At 44.7% G+C, this 19,019-nt stretch overlaps 1 protein-coding gene across 2 annotated transcripts in view; it reads right to left on the bottom strand.

The window, feature by feature from the left end:
• Window positions 1–6,508: 6,508 nt before the first annotated feature.
• LOC134601545 (C-type lectin domain family 10 member A-like) overlaps window positions 6,509–19,019 on the bottom strand; it is a 39,654-nt gene continuing 27,143 nt past the window's right edge. For both annotated transcript variants that reach the window (XM_063446062.1, XM_063446063.1), the window contains one exon: window positions 6,509–6,880. In XM_063446062.1, the coding sequence (XP_063302132.1) occupies window positions 6,727–6,880 (154 nt within the window). In that variant the 3' untranslated portion in view covers window positions 6,509–6,726. The remainder of the gene's footprint in view (window positions 6,881–19,019) is intronic.

The following is a 19,019-nucleotide window of genomic DNA, read 5'->3' as shown; positions in this document are numbered from 1 at the left end:
CAGACAGTCAAGCACACACACAGGCAGACACACAGAGGCAGACAGTTAAACACACACACACACACACACACAGGCAGGCAGACAGTCAAACACACACACACACACACACACACACACACACACACACACACACAGGCAGGCAGTTAAACACACACACACACACAGGCAGACAGCCACACACACAGGTACTCACACACACAGAGGCAGACAGTTGCACATACTCACTCACTCACAAACAGGCAGTGATACATGGTTACCTTTGTCCTTTATGGTCTGGGAGGAGTGAAGGCAGTGCAGTCCAGGCAGCTCCTGGGGTCTGGTTGTTGGTGAGGCAGGTACTCCTTCCTGCTTCCCATGCAGCTGTCATTTTAGCTCCGCCCCACTGTCATTTAAGCTCTGCCCCGCCGTCAATTAGCTCCGCCCCTGCCGCACAGTAAGCCCCGCCCCCGCCGCAATGCTGGGGTTTTTTTTTCTACTCCCGGGTGGAGAATAATGAAATCCTCCACCCGGGTAGCCGACAATGTGTGAGCTGTGTCGACCACAGGGCGCCCCCTGCTCCACGGCGCCCTGTGCGGCCGCACAGCTCGCACACCCCTAAGGCCAGCCCTGACTATATGCTCTGAGACACACAAGACTCCTTAGGTTAAAGTATTCCCTAGAGACACTCCAAGTTACAAGTGTTAAAAAGAAATATAAAAAAGGAAAAAATGTGTGTGAAATCATCAGAAGTGATAACAAATGGTACAACCTGTGTAGTAGTCGGTAGAATCTACCATAAACACCATATTTCTGGTGGAATAAAATACACATATAGTGCAATACAATAAGAACAAGCAGGGGGTAAGGGGTGGTAGAAAACTCAATATAAAGTAGCAAATTCAGGCGTATCTCCCTCAATGTTAGGATAATTGTGTAAATACAGGGAATCTTCCAGCCATACAAATCCTGACATGGATGTATCTTCATGAATAACTCAAAATATAAGTAGAGAAGAGAGAGAGTGCAGACTGTATAAAAATTAACAAATATATTTTACAAGTAGCACTTACAATGTGTCAAAAGACAGACAAACAGCATGTCTCCACATCAAAGTGCTATCCGGATTCTCAGCAGATGGCAAAGCAGCAATCAGGATCACAGACACAGAATAAAATAAAATAAAAGTCTGTAAACAAGTTGATAGTTGAAATCCTAAAATCCTACACGTTTCGTCTCGTTCTGGACTTCCTCGTTAATGTATGATCTTGATCCATCGGGTATCTTCTTATATACCGGCTCAATTCCGGTGAAAATTTGTGGCAGCTGATGGCATATGTTCCACTGTGGAACGCATGTAACACTTCCGTGTATACACGTCACTTCCGGTTGATGGTATTCATACGCGGGTATATCAGGAACACGGCATCAATAAGAGGCATCAGGGAAAATTTAGTTTTTTTCATGGAAAAATCATAATATACAGAAGTATAATACAATAAAATAATACAATGTAATACTATTTTTAAGGCAGAATATGTCAGTCGTGGCTACCAACTGTTGGGGGCCAGACTAAAAAATAGGAACGAATTCCTATGCACACTGCACACACGCATAAGGACATAACTACACACACATATACATACATACATAAACAGACAGACATAGACATACACATACATACATAGATGTGGACATACATACCCTCACATACATACATACATACAGACATACATACAGACATACATACATAAATACACACAAACATATATGTGGCGAAACCAACCTCGCCAATGGGCATTGGAGAAGCCTGTTTGCCCGCCTCCTGCCTGCTGACTATGGCCCCTGGGAGATTTGGCCCTTTAAATACAGTATTTGGGCATATTGTATTTTATTATGCTGCTGGCCCTTTAAGAACCATCTGGGGACATACTGTGGAGTTACTGGGTGGCCACCATTTAATGTATCAGAGGCACATGGTGAGACCAATGGATGAAGCACATGGTGAGAACAATGGATGGCGGCCATTTTAACTCACAGACACTGTTGTGACTTTTCTACACTGTGTCATCTCGCCGGTATTTGGTACACAAAGACATTGTGCAGTAGTTTTAAACTATACAACAGGGGACACATTATACAGTAATTATTTTTTATATAATCTGTATATGTTCTGCGGAATCTGCATTCAACTGTATCTTCCAAACTACTGAATGGATCTGGGTGAATTTTGGATATGTTGTTCACCCAGATCCCCCGGTTCTGAGGATATGTATGTGGTTATTGCATGTTTTGGGGTCCCTGAAATATGTTTTATAAAACTGTATTTCTCTGTCTGTGATAATTACATTACCCATTGTGTTCAGTAATCATATCACAGGCAGAGGGGAGGATTTTGTGTGGGAGTGTCTGTGTGTATTGTATGTATTGATTGGTTGTTCTGTAAAACCCTGTGGGCAGTACTATGTTTGTGGATTGGGAATAAAAGTGGCTGTATGTGCCAGTACAGTCAGTTCTGCTTGACCTCAAAATGAAGTGTCATCTCGTTATTGGGGGAATTGGATTGTATGCTGATTGCCAGGAGTGTAAGCTGATTGTATGCTTTTCCTGTTCAGCTGTTTACAGCATTCATATGCTTGAGAGCATTCGTATGCTTCTCCGGTTCGGTGGTTGTGGTGTCTGCTGCAGTGCTTGGAGTCCTCAGGAAGCGCTAGGAGCATCATTCAACGGAGGTACCCAGTCGGGGTGCCCGTCAATCCGTTACAATATACATACATACATACACACATACATACACACATACATACTGACATAGCTAATTTTTCTTACCTTTATTTGCAGGAGGGTGGCTGTGGCTGATGGGAGTCGGCGTGGCACCCGTGCCCTGTCTCTCCTCCCTCCCCTGTGGAGGGAGCTGGAAGGAAGTGACCACCGGCCTTCACTTTCTCCCAGCACAACTTGCGGCTGCAATTTTTTAAAGGGGCCCTGTTGCGCTATTCCACTGCCACAACACTGACCGAGCCCCTGAAGATATAGGGCCCTTTGGGCCGTAGTTTGAGGACCCCTGGTATAAAGATTGCCACAATACAGCATCTGAAAAGCTGCTATTAAATGCAAACTGCAATTTACTTTTTTCTGCAATATCATTTATGAACTCCATGTTACTCACCAGATCAGTTATTTCTGTCTAGTTAGTTGATTCACCTACACAGCTGCGCTTAGCTTCACAGTCTAAGCTCAACACGCGTTTCGTCACTATGTTGCACCTTTATCAAGAGCATTGTATTCCTCCAAATTGCATCATACGGACAATCCGGTACCGCAACGTCAGGTGTGAGGTGACTAAAGAATACTAGCGTCATGTTGCCAATCCAGTAACACCACGTCACGGTAGGCGGGTAAAACCCCTGAAATAGACTGCAGGCACTGAGACCGCCTGTGTACCAGATTAACCCCTAAGAGTTTAAAGGCACCCAGGATAATTTATCCTATGCGTATATACAGGGCTCTAGATTAAAATCATACTATGTTGGTAAAAGGTACATTATAAATTAGGATCCCTTCGTATTGTTATAAGTTAGCAGGCCATGATGGATGTACATATTATTGCGGATCTGGAAATATATATCTAATAATCCAATATTTTGAAAAAAAGGAGGGGTACTACGTGGTTCAGATGTCAAGATAGATGCTGATTGAATACATCATCATACTTGTAGATTTTACAAAAATACATAGGATGTCAGCATCAATAAGTAAGGACCAAAGATCATGGTTGTCAGTTGGGACATAGGAGAATATATAATGACATTAATAAAGTAAAGTTACAACCTACATACTTTGATAAAGTGCTTGCCTTATTAGTAGTAATATTGATCATAGTAACAGTATTCAATAGTGAGATCAGTAAGTGGTTATCCTGCCCTATGCGTACTTACAATACAAAGTCCAAATATCCCATGCTAAAGTGCTTACACGTATTCTGTGACAAATAGGAACAATCAAGTCTATATCTATACACAGGGAAGGGATAGTGAATGGTGGAGAAAATTATTATTAGAGGAAAGGGGAGAAGGAAAAGCCTTCATTAAGTCCCTTTGGACTCAATGTTTTCAATCTATGTATCCAAAAAGACTCTCTTTGCCTCAAACAATTATCATAGTCGCCTCTCCTTGTAGTTTTTTTCACCAGTTCTAAACCACAAAAACGTAGACCTTTTGAATCCCCTTCATGATATTCCCTGAAATGTCTCAAAATGGGATTGTCTACTGTATTTTTTGGAGACCTAATGTGATCATGAATAAGTTTTTTGAACAGGCGAAAATTCTTCCCAACATATTTGAAATTACATTGGCAGGTGAGCAAATATACTAAACCTGCCATGTTGCATTTGAAGAAAGATGTTATTTTGAACTCCCTTTTCCCTTCACTATCCTTCACTATTTTGAATCTCTCTTAATGTATTTACGTAAAACACACCTTCCAGATCCAAAAGTACCAGTTAGAGGATTGTGAAGCCACATTGTGGGGAAGGGCTGTCTCTGTTGTAAATGGCTTGGGGCCAGAAGATCTCACAGATTTTTTTCCCCTGCATGCTGTAATGGTTACATTAGGGGCAAGTACCTCTTTCAAATCTTCATCATGGTGAGTAGTGGCCAGAAACGCTGAAGTGATTCTTTGACACTCCCCCAGCCTGAATCATAAGTAGCTATAAGTTTAATAGTCCTCTTGGAGTCCTTAGACGCCACATTGGGGACAGTCTCATTTATCAGTGCACTACAGTCAGACTCCAATGACCAAAACTCAAAAAGGTAATTTTTGTACACTTAGCATGGGAAATTTGGACTTTGTATTGCAAGTATGCATAGGGCAGGATAACCACTGACTGATCTCAGTATTGAATAATGATACTATGAGTCTACATAGTTAGACAGCCAGAGAAGAACAACCTCATGCAGCAAACAACATAAACAGCAAGACCAAGACCTTGTGGTCCTTTGTTCACTTATATATATATATAGATATGACCATAAGGACATCAGAGTATAACCCTAGTCATATAAGGACACGACCCCCAATCCACATTCCAGACTTCTCAGACAAAGAAAGCCTTGTGAATATTGATACCATCTGTTACTTATGTCAATCCAGACATCCATACATAATCGATAGAAACATAGAATATGCAATATTCTACACGCACCCCGGCCACCCTGCATTCTGCAAACCAGTCAGGGTGGCTTTTGATGATGGAGCATGGTGCTGGAGTTACAATGGAACCCGGCCTCTGTAGGCAGGAAAAGTTCAGGGAAGTGTGCTCAATGCTCATGGATGATGTTATATAGGGAAGAAGTGTCTCTTCTTCCCTATATAATAGCTGGTCTCCTAGTCCTCTACAATAAGTTGTACTATGCTCCTAATGTTGTTCATTTCTGTACCCAGCATTGTCATCTAATAGTTTTTGACTCCTTTGATTGATAAATCATTTATAAATCTGTGACTCCTGACTACTTTCCCTTAATTCCTATATGTACTTTGATATTTGTGTCTTGTCCCAGCTTCCTGCTGCATTTTAGAGCTTCTTCTTCTAAACCTTACAGATGGAAGAAATATTTCTCCCAACTATTGCTATCTGTCCAAAGCCATTTCTGCTATAAAGCAGAGCAAATAATGCACCAATTGTGTGAACTATAGATGAGTCCTGTAGTCTCATTGTATTGGTGGTCATAGCATTGCTGTTATCTGTGGGGTGCCTATGGTATTTGATACTTGGGACAACATTTTCTTTTGACACGATCAATTAAAAAAGAAATATTTCCCCCGGTGTCTCTTCACCCCTTGCTTTTTGTGTGTCTTTCCTGATCCCCTTAACCTCTTGTGTCTCCATGTAACCCTCACTTTCTAGTGTGTCTCTCCTTGTGTGTACCGTGTTAGCTCAGTTACCCCCTCACATGACTCTCTTTATCCCCGCATCCTATTTTGTGTATCTTCTTACCTCCTCACCTCCTGTTATGCTTGTTATTTACCCTTAAGTCTCTGTGTCTCTGTTTTCAACCTCAGACTCCTGAATGCCTGGTCCTAACCCCCACCCACTTTTGTGTCTTTCTTAATTTCTACCTTGTGTGTCTTACTTCCCCCTCGTTATTATATTATCCCAGATTGCAGCATAGCTGAAAAGGGCAATTTCAGAGAATCTTCTGCCCGTTCAGTGTGGTGCCATGTGACTAAAGAATGGACAGAACATGATATTCACTCAAAAAAAATAAAAAAAAACCCTCCCTCACTCTTTGCTCAGAGCCTAGGTCAACTCTAACAGACCAAGTCTAGGATCATGAATTTCCTGTGCTACTGAAGCTTAATGGCCACACCACAAACAGTGACAGTCTAGCTGTATGCACCCCTTACGATTTATTACATGTGGTGGTCTGCAACTGCACCATGTATGTATGCTACATTCAGACACAACATCTTTATCCCTTAACAAATATTCTTATATCAGTTTTCCAATTTTTGTATACACACTGACAATAGATGTGTATTAAACTTTATTTCCAATATTGACATGGCTCATTGTTTACCATATGTTATACGCATTACAATATATTTTAATAACATTTATACAGATTCAACAGCGGATAATACATATGCATTAAGTGAACCTCTCCTCTTGTATTGTGCTGGGTTATTAGATGGGAATTTTTTTGATGGACTCAGATGGTCATCACATCGTCTCCTCATGGCTTACAGTCCTCAACGAGATAAGATGTCCTTCTCACACACAAATGGGCTATAATTGGAACACAGTGCATCATTCCATAGACTATTTGGTCTAAAAGTAGCACAACTCTCAACTTCACCTGTCTCCTGGTCCCTCCAATCATCAGGTTGTCCTGGACCCCAATAGCTACAACATAGAATGTATAAAGTTACCAAACAAAGTCAGAATGTGTTAATACATGTGTTAGCAAAATGGATTTAGACAACATTTTATTGCCAACTATTATAAATCCTCTTAGACAATGAAATAAAAGATCCTTTTTATATACGGTGAAAATGAGTATAACCCCCTCTCCCTATTCTATAGCAATGATGACACCGACAAAGCATCCTCTAGCATTCTATAAAATTGAGAAACCTCATCATAAAAAAATAACTATTTATTAAGTCCACCTCCCTCCAATATTCTCTAACAGTGATAAATGCCAACATCCTCAAATAGTGAGAAAAAAAATGTGTCTAATATGTCTTTGTCTCCTTTGTCATATTAACCTCTCCAATAATGAAACTTGTGTAGAATTTTTTTTCTAATTTCATGTTGTTACGGTTGCCTCCAGGCTGGCTGGAAGTTGGACCGTAGAAAGGATGCTCCTAGCGCTTACCAAAGGACCATCAGCACCATAGACACTATAACTACTGCGTAGACACCATACGTACTGCAGACTCCATGAACCACCGCTGCTGGGCTGGTATCTCACCGTCTGCTCTGCGCCCTGGACCTACGACCAGTCTCCAGGTTCCAGTAGGTGAACCTCTTCCTTCTGTAGAGCGAAGCAGGATCAGGAACAAGAGCTCTTACAAGAGCTCAGTAGCTAAGGGAGTATGAAGAGCATAGCAATCCCTGTAGTGATTATAGCTGTCCACTACAAACATGAGTCAAGGCTGCAAATCAGAGGGTCAAGTCATTCTGTTTTATTGGCACCAACAGAACCTTCTTTTATGCAGGATCCCCTTAGATAGGACCGACCACAGGGTGTTACTGTTACAAATCGCTATTTGTAACTGGCCCTTTAAATGAAAAATTGCCCTGCTTCCCTGGATTGTGGAGAAGCCTATTTGCCAGCCTCCTTCCTTATGACTATGGCCCTGTGTGAGCGGTGATACCCCAGATGGCTATGCCATGGAGCCTATTCATATAATGAAAGACTATGGGAAAGACTTTAGCTCCTTGGCAATTGAACTGTGTGAATAGGATCTGCGCGCTATTCGGTAGTTTTGTGCGCTCAGATCCCAGCTATCTGGGGATATGTGAAATGTCTGTGTGTTGTGTGTAAAATGTGACTTTATGTGTTTTAAGGTGTTTTATGTTGTTTTGCAACCATGTGGTTAATGGAGTCTGCCTCTAGTCCTGGATAATTGAATTACTTCCCCCCATTGTCTCCAGGATAGAGGGCCCTGTAAAACCATGCTTCCAGAAGGTCAAATGCACATTTGTACTAACTTCTGAACCCCTGGTCCAATTCGTATGATTTTTGAGTATGTTGTTCCCCTGAATGGATTGATTGTGAATATGTATTTTTATGCGAATGATGTATATTTTGGGAGTTATGAATGTTGTGTAAAAACTGTATTCTTATTGTATGTAATAATTGGTTTAACTGTTTATCTGAGGGGAGGGAATGTGTGGGCTGCACCAGATGTGTGATTGGTGATTTTATGCCTCCCCCTGGGAGTGTCCTATTTGCATGTAACCTCAATAAAAGCCAGGCTGGGTGTTCCAGACCTCAGACCTCTTCTGACCCTCTAACTTGCAGCCTTGACTCATGTTTGTAGGGGACAGCTATAATCACTACAGGGATTGCTATGCTCGTCATACTCCCTTAGCTGTTGAGCTCTTGTAAGAGCTCTTGTTCCTGATCCTGCTTCGCTCTACAGAAGGGAGAGGTTCACCTATTGGAACCTGGAGCCTGGTCGTAGGTCCAGGGCGCAGAGCAGACGGCGAGATACCAGCCCAGCAGCGGTGGTTTGTGGAGTTCGCAGTGCTTATGGTGGCTACGGTGCTGATGGTCCTTTGGAAAGCGCTAGGAGCATCCTTTCTACGGTCCAACTTCCAGCCAGCCTGGAGGCAACCGTAACATTTGGTGGCAGCGGTGGGATGGCGTCCTAGCGCAAGGAGCAGCACCCCAACAGCACTGGTATCGTATGAGAGTTATTGAGGGCAACGCTAGCCACTGCGCAGCGTCCCTACCTTGAGCAGCATGGAGCCAGCCAGTCCGTGCACAGCAGCCGAAATGGAGGAGAGGTTCCTCAACAGATTGCATGGCTTCCTATCCTGGAGAGATGGGGAAGTCTCAGAAGAGGAGATGTGTGGGTACAGACATGAGGCCAGATTTGAGCTGTGGGAAGAAGCCCTACAGGAAGTTCAACGTTGGCGAGGAGATCGTAGTATCAGCCGAGAGCAGCAAATCCAGGCTCGAATGGCAGAGCGGATGCCCTTCCTGGGCAAACAACCCCTTCCAGTGTGGGTAGCTAAACTAGAGAAACTAGTATACAACGAACTGTGGCTCGACACCGCATACCAGGCGCTACAGTGGTACGCAACTCAGCTCGCTCCAGAGATGGCTGAGTATGAATTCCCAGAGTGTGGGGATTTCGATGGCCCTGATCTATTCTGGGAGAATATGGACGATGATGACTTTGGTAGGGCTACAGATTCACGCTTCTGGGACCTGTTTGATGACCGGGAAGACAAGCTGGGCCTCCCTAGAACTATTAACCTAGAGGCAGATCTGCGGTACCTAGTCACCAACGAATGTGACCTTGAGTGGAAGTACCAGCACCTCATCGATGGGTCCCGGGAAGAGACACCCGGTCCCCTTCCTCCACGGCATCCAGAGGTACCCCAGGAGAGCACAGCAGCAGAGCCAGGTCGAGAGCCCTTCAGCTGGCAGGACATCGTAGGGGTATACTGGGAGGAACCTCCGATGGCAGGTGGAGATGGGACCGCAGTCTCTCTACCGGCCCTACAGGGATGCTGGGCAGGAGGCCCAGATCCCCAACCCCAGGGTGAGTTACAGGGAGAGGAGAGCAACGACCTCCCTCCCCAGCGGCAGCGTGAGTTAAAGGGAGAGGAGAGCAGCGACCTCCCTCCCCAGCGGCAGTGCACTGTACAGAGGGAAGAGACAACCGGTCTCCTTCCCCAACCACAACCAGAGGTACCCGAGGCAGCAGGCCTCAAAGACTGGTCCTGGGAGGACCCCCAGCAGGCAGGTGGAGATGGGACCGCAGTCTCTCTACCGGCCCTACAGGGATGCTGGGCAGGCGGCCCAGATCCCCAGCGGCAGACCCAGCTACAGGGAGGGGAGAGCATCGACCACCCTCCCCAGCCGGAGTATGCCTTCCAGGGAGAGGAGACAACCGGTCTCTCTCCCCAGCCGCAGCATGTTCCACAAGAAGCGGAGAACATCGACCTCCCTTCTCAACGGCCGCAGGAGTATCAGGAGGAGGAGGTAAGCCAATTCCCCCCTCCTCAGCTAACTTCTAACCTGGGCCCAGGGTTAACAGTTCCCTTTGCCCCCGGGCAGGACTATGCCCCAATTCCCCCAGCAGAAGCGCTGGCACCAGGGCAGAGTGCCGCTGGCCTCTGCCCCCCAAGTACTACCAGCTATTTGCCCAGCTGCACCCGGAAGGCAGCGAGTGCTGCATGTTTACCCTACAACCTGGGACCTACAGGCCAGTACTATTTATTGTGGGGGGGCTTCTCTGCCAATGTTTATTTGTGGGTGGGCTGCGAGACTAACTTAGGCACTGACCGACAGAAGGTCAGGTGCCTGGTTAGTCTCCCTCCAAAAGGGGAGATGTGTTACAAATCGCTATTTGTAACTGGCCCTTTAAATGAAAAATTGCCCTGCTTCCCTGGATTGTGGAGAAGCCTATTTGCCAGCCTCCTTCCTTATGACTATGGCCCTGTGTGAGCGGTGATACCCCAGATGGCTATGCCATGGAGCCTATTCATATAATGAAAGACTATGGGAAAGACTTTAGCTCCTTGGCAATTGAACTGTGTGAATAGGATCTGCGCGCTATTCGGTAGTTTTGTGCGCTCAGATCCCAGCTATCTGGGGATATGTGAAATGTCTGTGTGTTGTGTGTAAAATGTGACTTTATGTGTTTTAAGGTGTTTTATGTTGTTTTGCAACCATGTGGTTAATGGAGTCTGCCTCTAGTCCTGGATAATTGAATTACTTCCCCCCATTGTCTCCAGGATAGAGGGCCCTGTAAAACCATGCTTCCAGAAGGTCAAATGCACATTTGTACTAACTTCTGAACCCCTGGTCCAATTCGTATGATTTTTGAGTATGTTGTTCCCCTGAATGGATTGATTGTGAATATGTATTTTTATGCGAATGATGTATATTTTGGGAGTTATGAATGTTGTGTAAAAACTGTATTCTTATTGTATGTAATAATTGGTTTAACTGTTTATCTGAGGGGAGGGAATGTGTGGGCTGCACCAGATGTGTGATTGGTGATTTTATGCCTCCCCCTGGGAGTGTCCTATTTGCATGTAACCTCAATAAAAGCCAGGCTGGGTGTTCCAGACCTCAGACCTCTTCTGACCCTCTAACTTGCAGCCTTGACTCATGTTTGTAGGGGACAGCTATAATCACTACAGGGATTGCTATGCTCGTCATACTCCCTTAGCTGTTGAGCTCTTGTAAGAGCTCTTGTTCCTGATCCTGCTTCGCTCTACAGAAGGGAGAGGTTCACCTATTGGAACCTGGAGCCTGGTCGTAGGTCCAGGGCGCAGAGCAGACGGCGAGATACCAGCCCAGCAGCGGTGGTTCGTGGAGTTCGCAGTGCTTATGGTGGCTACGGTGCTGATGGTCCTTTGGAAAGCGCTAGGAGCATCCTTTCTACGGTCCAACTTCCAGCCAGCCTGGAGGCAACCGTAACAGTTACAAAACAACCAATCATACACGTACATTACAGAAAACACTCCCAGCCATTACACACAAAATCCTCCCCTCTGCCTGTGATATAATTATGTTACACAAGGGATTAACATAATTATCACAGACAGTAAAAAATACAGTTTTTACCCATACCCTGTAACTATAAAACCATACATCCAATCTCCATAAAAATTACACATTTGGACTCAGCATACTTTAAACATAAACACTCTCAAAAATCATACAAATCCCTCCAGTGGATAAAAAGTTAGATGGAAGTCCTTTATGACCGACCGCAAGCACATTTTCCTGCCCCAAACAGTTCCATAGATTTGGGCTGTGCGGTCGGTCAATTTCCTGCAGAAAAATGGCCAAGTCCCCTTCGAACGCACGAATGGGTTCGTTCATGCAAATAACACATTGTAACAGGGGGTTCGAATTGTCGAACGTACTTCGACTTTAACCGAAGCGTTGAAGTGGAGGCGACGGTAAGGGTCAGCAGTGTTCGTGTATTTGCATAACCGATTTTAGATCCATAGATTCTTTAGCATACACCGCTGACCGCGTTCGACTAAATTAAAATGGCCGCTGCCACATGTTCCTTTGTCGAATGGCGGGCACTTCGACGACTTTGACAACTTCGGCACTTCATCTGCATCCGAAGTGCCATATAAAAAGTACCAATCCTTCCCTCCAAAAGGGCCAGAATGAGTGACACACACTCTGGTATGGCCGAATACTGGTTTTAAAGGGCCCAATCTCCCAGGTCCATAGTCATGCGGGAGGAGGCTGGCAAATAGGCTTCTCCACAATCCAGGGAAGCAGGGCAATTTGTCATGGTTGATTATATATTTCCTACCTGTTCTATGTTAAATTTTGTATATATTGTGTATTAATATTGTTTTTGTATTTTATTGTACACTAACTGTAACAATGCAATGATTTGTGGACCCAGGACATACTTGAAAACAAGCAAAATCTCAATGTATCTTTCCTGGTTAAATATTTTATAAATAAATTAATTAATTAAAAGGGCCAGTTACAAATAGCAGTTTGTAACACATGTACATTTTCAGTGATGTCTTATTGCACAGCAAAACAGAGCCGGTAGGATACAAATGAGTAAAGTGGGTAAACTGTGAGCAAAAACAAAAGTAAAATTTCAAACAATATTCAAGGAGCTTGCCATTTGATGTAAATTGTGAGTAATTTACTGAAAGTATTCAATACAATATGTAAATCACAACAGAGTGTGTGAAAAAAGCCTCATTCAATTCAAAAAGTGAGCAAATCAGAAATTGCAATCCTTTTACCATAGGATATTAATAGGGCTGTCTTATAGATATAGGGACACTCTGAACCCCTACAACATGGCTGTGCTCGCATTAGGATTTCCCCGTAAGAAAGCATTATTCAATGGGGATTCCGGTGATGCTGGAAGACCTCATGCATAGCGTGAGGACATCCAGTGTTGTTTAGGCAACCAAAGGTTGTCTTCGAGCCCCAAAGTCCCAAAGGTAGATAGCCACTAGAGGAGGAGTTAACCCTAGCAGGTAATTATTGAAGTTTACACAGTGTAGCTTTAATTCTGACTGCAATGATATTTCTCATATTTTAATAAAGCCAAATTAAATAAAGTCAGGCAAAGCAATCCTGCATCAATCGCTTGGAAGTATTTGGTGTCCGAAGTAAAATGATTATTTTCACATCCAAATCCTACACAAAGTATTGGAATTGGATTATTCTCAAAGCACTAATTTTGAACCGAATAAAGACCAAATGCAAAGTTTTTCAAATTGTCATTCATTTGCTTTTATGAAAGCGAACAATAATTTTAAGTACTATTTGCTTACTCGAAGTGCTTGCTAGAAAGTGGATGTTTTTTGACCCTTTGGTATGGGGCTTTGATAGATCACTCTGTCCCGGGATTGTAATTACTCTGTTTTATTCTCTTATATGTTCGGGACATTGCAGTTTAGTTCATTCTATTATTATTTTGTTTATCTACCAAACAAACTCCCGAATGTATAGACCACCCATATGAGGAGTGTGCCACTCAGTGACCCCTGTCACCTCATTAACACTCCTAAGCTTTATTGTTATTTTTATTGTATTATTTTGTTTATTTATTTTATTTTATGTGTTGGGTTTTTATTTTAATTTCTTCTGGCCACTACAAAGCTCGCCCTTAGAAAAGAAGGGACAGTGGTACTGGAATGACTGAGTGTCTGACATGCTGGATTTTAACTTCTATCTTGTGAGTGCAATCTAAAATAAAACCTTTCTTATTGATTATACTGGCGCACTATGTTTGCATCTCTCCCTCTTGATCATTTAATTAAAGGTTGAAAAAGAAGAAAACTGAGCTCCTCCAAATTCTACAGATTCTTATATGCCTACAACTTACTACTATCTTGTACATGCAATTTGCCACATGCTCATTTTCTGGTGCTTCAATATACCACACCATTGTTGGTTTCTGTATATTCTTATATTTGTAGATTGTATTGCTTGTATTTTATTAAGATGACTTGAGGGATCTTCTTACAATCTAATATATTCATAAAAAGGGTACATTTTATTTTATATACTATTACCCAATGTGTGTTAGATTTCATCTGTTGTACCACTAGTACAGTTCTTGACTCAATTATCTCTCAGGCACAGGGGAGGGATTACATAGTTTTTATGTGGGAGTGTCCTGGACCTGAGAGCCAATGTTATAACAGTGTGTAAATTATCATAGCCCACTCTCAGGTCCAGTGGGGATGCCTCTGGCATATGTAACAGTAGGTTCCATGGGGACTGACATAAAAGGCGTGTGTGGCCCCCATTAAACCAGTTGTCCCACAGCATAGAGCCTTGCCTCAAGTTTGTGGGAGAAAGCTATAACAGCTATCTTCCTACTGTTGGAGTGCTATATCACTAGCTCTTGTAAGAGCTGTTCCTGGTCTGCATCAAAGCATCCCTCACATTAGGGGGGATAGAACACCTCTGGTGGCGAAACCCCTTTTCCCTTTCTGGTTGTCCGCCACATCTGGTGGCAACTGTGGGATGGTTCTTTTTCCCTAGAGGAGATACTGCATCTGGATCCAAGAACGGTATAAGCGGATGGAGAATCGCAACTAATGATTGAAGCAATTAACCATGAAGGAGTTGTTGGAGAGCTGCGGTCGAACGGCAAACAACCGTACGAAAAGGGAACTACTGGCTGAACTGCTGGAAATGGACTGAACCAACGCAATGCCTGAACCGATGAACCCGAATGCAGAAGACGAATTTCTCAGAACCATTCAGCTGCGATTGGCATTGTATGGACCCAATCCCTCTGCAGTAATCTGCTGCAGATGCTGAGGCTCGGGAGAAGCAACAGTACCAGTGCTGCGTAGTATTGGAGTTGCTTATTCCCATCTATGAGATCCAAGTGAAGAGTCAGGCATAGCTATTAAAAGAGCAAGGTGGTTATGCTGTAAATCCCCTTCCAAGAACGAGACAAGGCTACGTTTTGAAGGGTCAAGAAGAACTGAGGTTTAATGACACACACTCTGCTTTTATGCAATTCTCCCATGCAAGGGAGACGCCCACAGACAATTATATATTACCCAATCACAAAATGGTTACATCCCACACATCTCCTCCCCTTAGCCTGAGAGGTAACCCAATTATCCGTACAGTTTAAAACATACTTTTTACCCAACTTTCATAACTCTAAAACTATACATCCAATATTAATAAAAGTCACATATTATTAATCAGCACATTCCAAATACAAACATACCCAAAAATCATTTGAATCCGTTCAGCCGTTCAGGAGATAGGTATAAGTCACTTTTGACCGACCGCAAGCACATTTTCCTGCCCAAAACAGTTCCATGGATTTGGGCTGTGCGGTCGGTCTATTTTACACTGAGAAAATGACTAATTCCCATTCGAACGAGCGTTTGAATCTTCGAACGGGACTTAGTCTCCAGCCGCAGTGTCGAAGTAGAGTAGAAGGTACGGTCAGCGGTGTTCGTGCAATTGGGTAGCCGAAAACAGTTCCATAGATTTGGCTGCACACACCGCTGACCGCATTCGAATAAGTTAAAATGGCCGCTGCCACGTGTTCGTTTGTTGAATGGCGGCCACTTCGACGACTTCGGCACTTCCACTGCATCCGAAGGGCCAGTTCAAATGTACCCATTCTTTGTACAACACAGTTAAAGGGCCAGAAACAGCATAATATAAGTCCATAAGCCCCAACTCAGTTCCTTAAAGGGCAATACATCCCAGGGCCATAGTCGCAGGGCAGGAGGCTAGCAATCAGTCCTCTCCAATGCCCAGTGGCAAATGGCAGTTTGTCACACTCCCCACCCAAGAACGGGGTGCAGTTTTACTGTTGCAAACAGTTGGGACATGTTCAGAGTGATTGTCCCCTAGAGCCCCCAGACCTACATTGGGCCGCACCGGCACTCCACCACCCTGTGCTCCAGCTCCGGCCGCTCATTGCTTGGAAACTGAGACCAACACAGAGGAATACTAGGGAGTTTTGCATGAGGTTGACCTGGTGCAAGCAGCCACCTGGGATAACCAACAACACCACCGGCAAATTGTGCTGATGAATGGGAAATCGGACGGTGGATTAAGAGAACCTGGAGCTACCCTGACTTTGGTCCAGCGCAACCTGGTAAGAGACAAGGAACACACCGGACAAACCATGGCTGTTCGGGTGGCTGGGGGATCTGTAAATCACCTACCTACTGCCGCATTCACCTGGATTGGGGGACTGGATCTAGCACCATGAATGTGGGGATTATGAAGGATTATTGGGGAATGACTTGGATCCCCTAATGTCTGCCTACATCCCGAGCGAACCTGCTGAAGCCCAGCCTGTCACAACTCGACTGCAAGCGAGGACTGCGGCAGCCGACTCACATGCCAGAGAGACCCAGGGAAGAGACCAAACCCCGACTGTGACTTTAGACTCAACCCCATTAGCCTGGGATATCCCAGAGGAGTTTGTGAGGGAAACTCTGTTTAATCCCACATTGCATAAGTGCCGAGTCACGACAGACACTGAGCAAGAGTTAGAGGGTGAGAGGTTTATCTGGGAACAGGATAGGTTATACCAACTTACTGAAACCCTTGGCAAGACATTTGGGAGCCGCATGTCAAAAATGTCTTGCCAATGATTTCAGTAAGTCAGTATAACCTATCCTGTTATACCAACTTACTGAAACCCTTGGCAAGACATTTGGGAGCTGCATGTCCCATAGGGTGAGTCTCTAGGAATGTGCAACAATACCGCAAGACCTGTGATGCTTGTCAGCGAGTAGGGAAGGGTGGTGGCCACCCTAAAGCTTGACTGTTATCTATGCCCATTATTGAGGAGCCCTATAGCTGGATAGCAGTCAACCTAGTGGGACCCCTGGCTAGACCCAGTCCATCCGGTAAGAAGTACATTTTTATCATGGTGGACTATGCCACCCGCTATCCTGAAGCGATTCCACTCTTGAATTTCCATGCAGAGACCATTGCCGAGGCTCTGGTTAGGATGTTCGCTAGGGTGGGGTTTCCCAAGGAGATCATTCACCGCAGACCTAATCCAACAGCTGTGGAAGGTATGTGGTATTAAGCCCATACTTAGCTCACCTTACCACCCCCAGACTAATGGTCTCTGTGAGCGGTTCAATGGTATCCTCAAGCAGATGCTGAGGACCTTTACCGATGTTTGCAGAGACTTGGAGCGGTTCATGCCGCACCTCTTGTTTACTTATTCAGAGGTGCCGCAGGAATCTCATTAGGGAACACTTAAAGGGGATATGGAACACGAAGGGACCCCCATTGTGCCGTATGTACTGGAACTCAGGGACTGCATGGAGCAGTTGGCTAAGATGGTAAAGGACAATCTCCAGGCGGCTCAGGGGTGACCTACCAGACAGGACAAACTTCAGGCAGCATGGCAGGTCCCCTACAAGGTGGTGGAACAGCTCTGTGACACCACCTATGTAGTCGCCAGCTGTGCCGATGAGAGGATACTGAGATCCTTTTATATCAACATGCTGAAGGAGTACCAAGAGAGACAGGAAGGCATAGCAGCAGTATGTGCCCCAGTTACAGATGACTAGGGCAATCTCCCCCTCCCCAGTCTGCTAGAAAGGGCTATTCAAACTGATATCATTAGTCAGGTGAAATTAGTTATAAATTAATGGAGGTAGAGAAGGATCAGGCTCGCCAGTTATTAGAAAGTAAGCAAAAGACCTTCTCCCAAGAGCACAGGTACACCACTCTAGCTACCCACAGTAGAGACCCCCGGGCAAGCCCCACTCAGACAACCTCCCTACCGTATCCCTGAAGCAGTTCGAGAGGGAAGGAGATACAGAAAATTTGACAGCTACGCATCATCAAACCCTCTGACAGTCCATGGGCCTCACCAGTTGTCCTCGTATCTAAGAAAGATGGGACTACCCAGTTCTGTGTGGACTACCAGCGACTAAACGACAAGACTGTTACAGATGTGTTCTCGATGCCCTGGGTAGATTAACTGCCAAATTGCATCTCCAGGGGACGATATCTGACCACCATAGACTTGTGCAAAGGATATTGGCAGATCCCCCTGGCCGAGGAAGCTATCCCCAAGTCGGCCTCCATCAACTAATTTGGCTTGTACCAGTTTAGGGTCATGCCATTCAGGGTGAAGAATGCCCTGGACACCTTCCAGCGGATGGTGGATAGTCTCCTTGATGGCTTAGAGGATTTCGCCTGCGTGTACCTGGATGACATTGCAATCTACAGTGAGTCCTGGGAAGAACACTTAGTTCATGTAGGGACAGTGCTGGACCAGGCCTGACTCTGAAGCCAGACAAGTGTCATCTTGGTATGGCAGAAGTTCAGTATTTGGGACAAAGGGTGAGGCGTGGAAAGCAGTGACCAAATCCCAAGTGTTGGCTTTTTTGGAAACCACGGGGTATTACAGACATTTCGTACCTGAATATAGCACTATTGCCAAACCCCTGACTGACCTGACAAAGAAAAGCTTACCCAGGCAGGTCCTGTGGTCTCCAACATGTGAAGCCGTGTTACAGTCACTAAAGCAAACCCTGATCAATGCTCCTGTCCTGGCTGCCCCAGTCCCTAACAAGTGTTTTATTGTACACACAGATGCTTCCATGTTTGGACTGGGGGCAGTCCTAATCCAAGTTGGAGAAGATGGAGTAGGGCACCCTGTCACATATCTCAGTAGGAAGTTGTCGCCCCGGGAGCTGAGCTACACGGCAGTGGAAAAAGAATGTCTAGCCTTGGTTGGGCATTGAAGAAACTAACCCCTTATTTGTCTGCACGGGAATTTACATTGGTCACCGATTCCAATCTGTTAGCGTGGCTTAACCGGAT

This window comes from Pelobates fuscus, chromosome 3, assembly GCF_036172605.1.
Source record: "Pelobates fuscus isolate aPelFus1 chromosome 3, aPelFus1.pri, whole genome shotgun sequence".
Taxonomy (NCBI): Eukaryota; Metazoa; Chordata; class Amphibia; order Anura; family Pelobatidae; genus Pelobates; species Pelobates fuscus.
The sequence above is the reverse complement of the archived record's forward strand: the minus strand, read 5'-3'. Positions and strand labels throughout refer to the sequence as shown.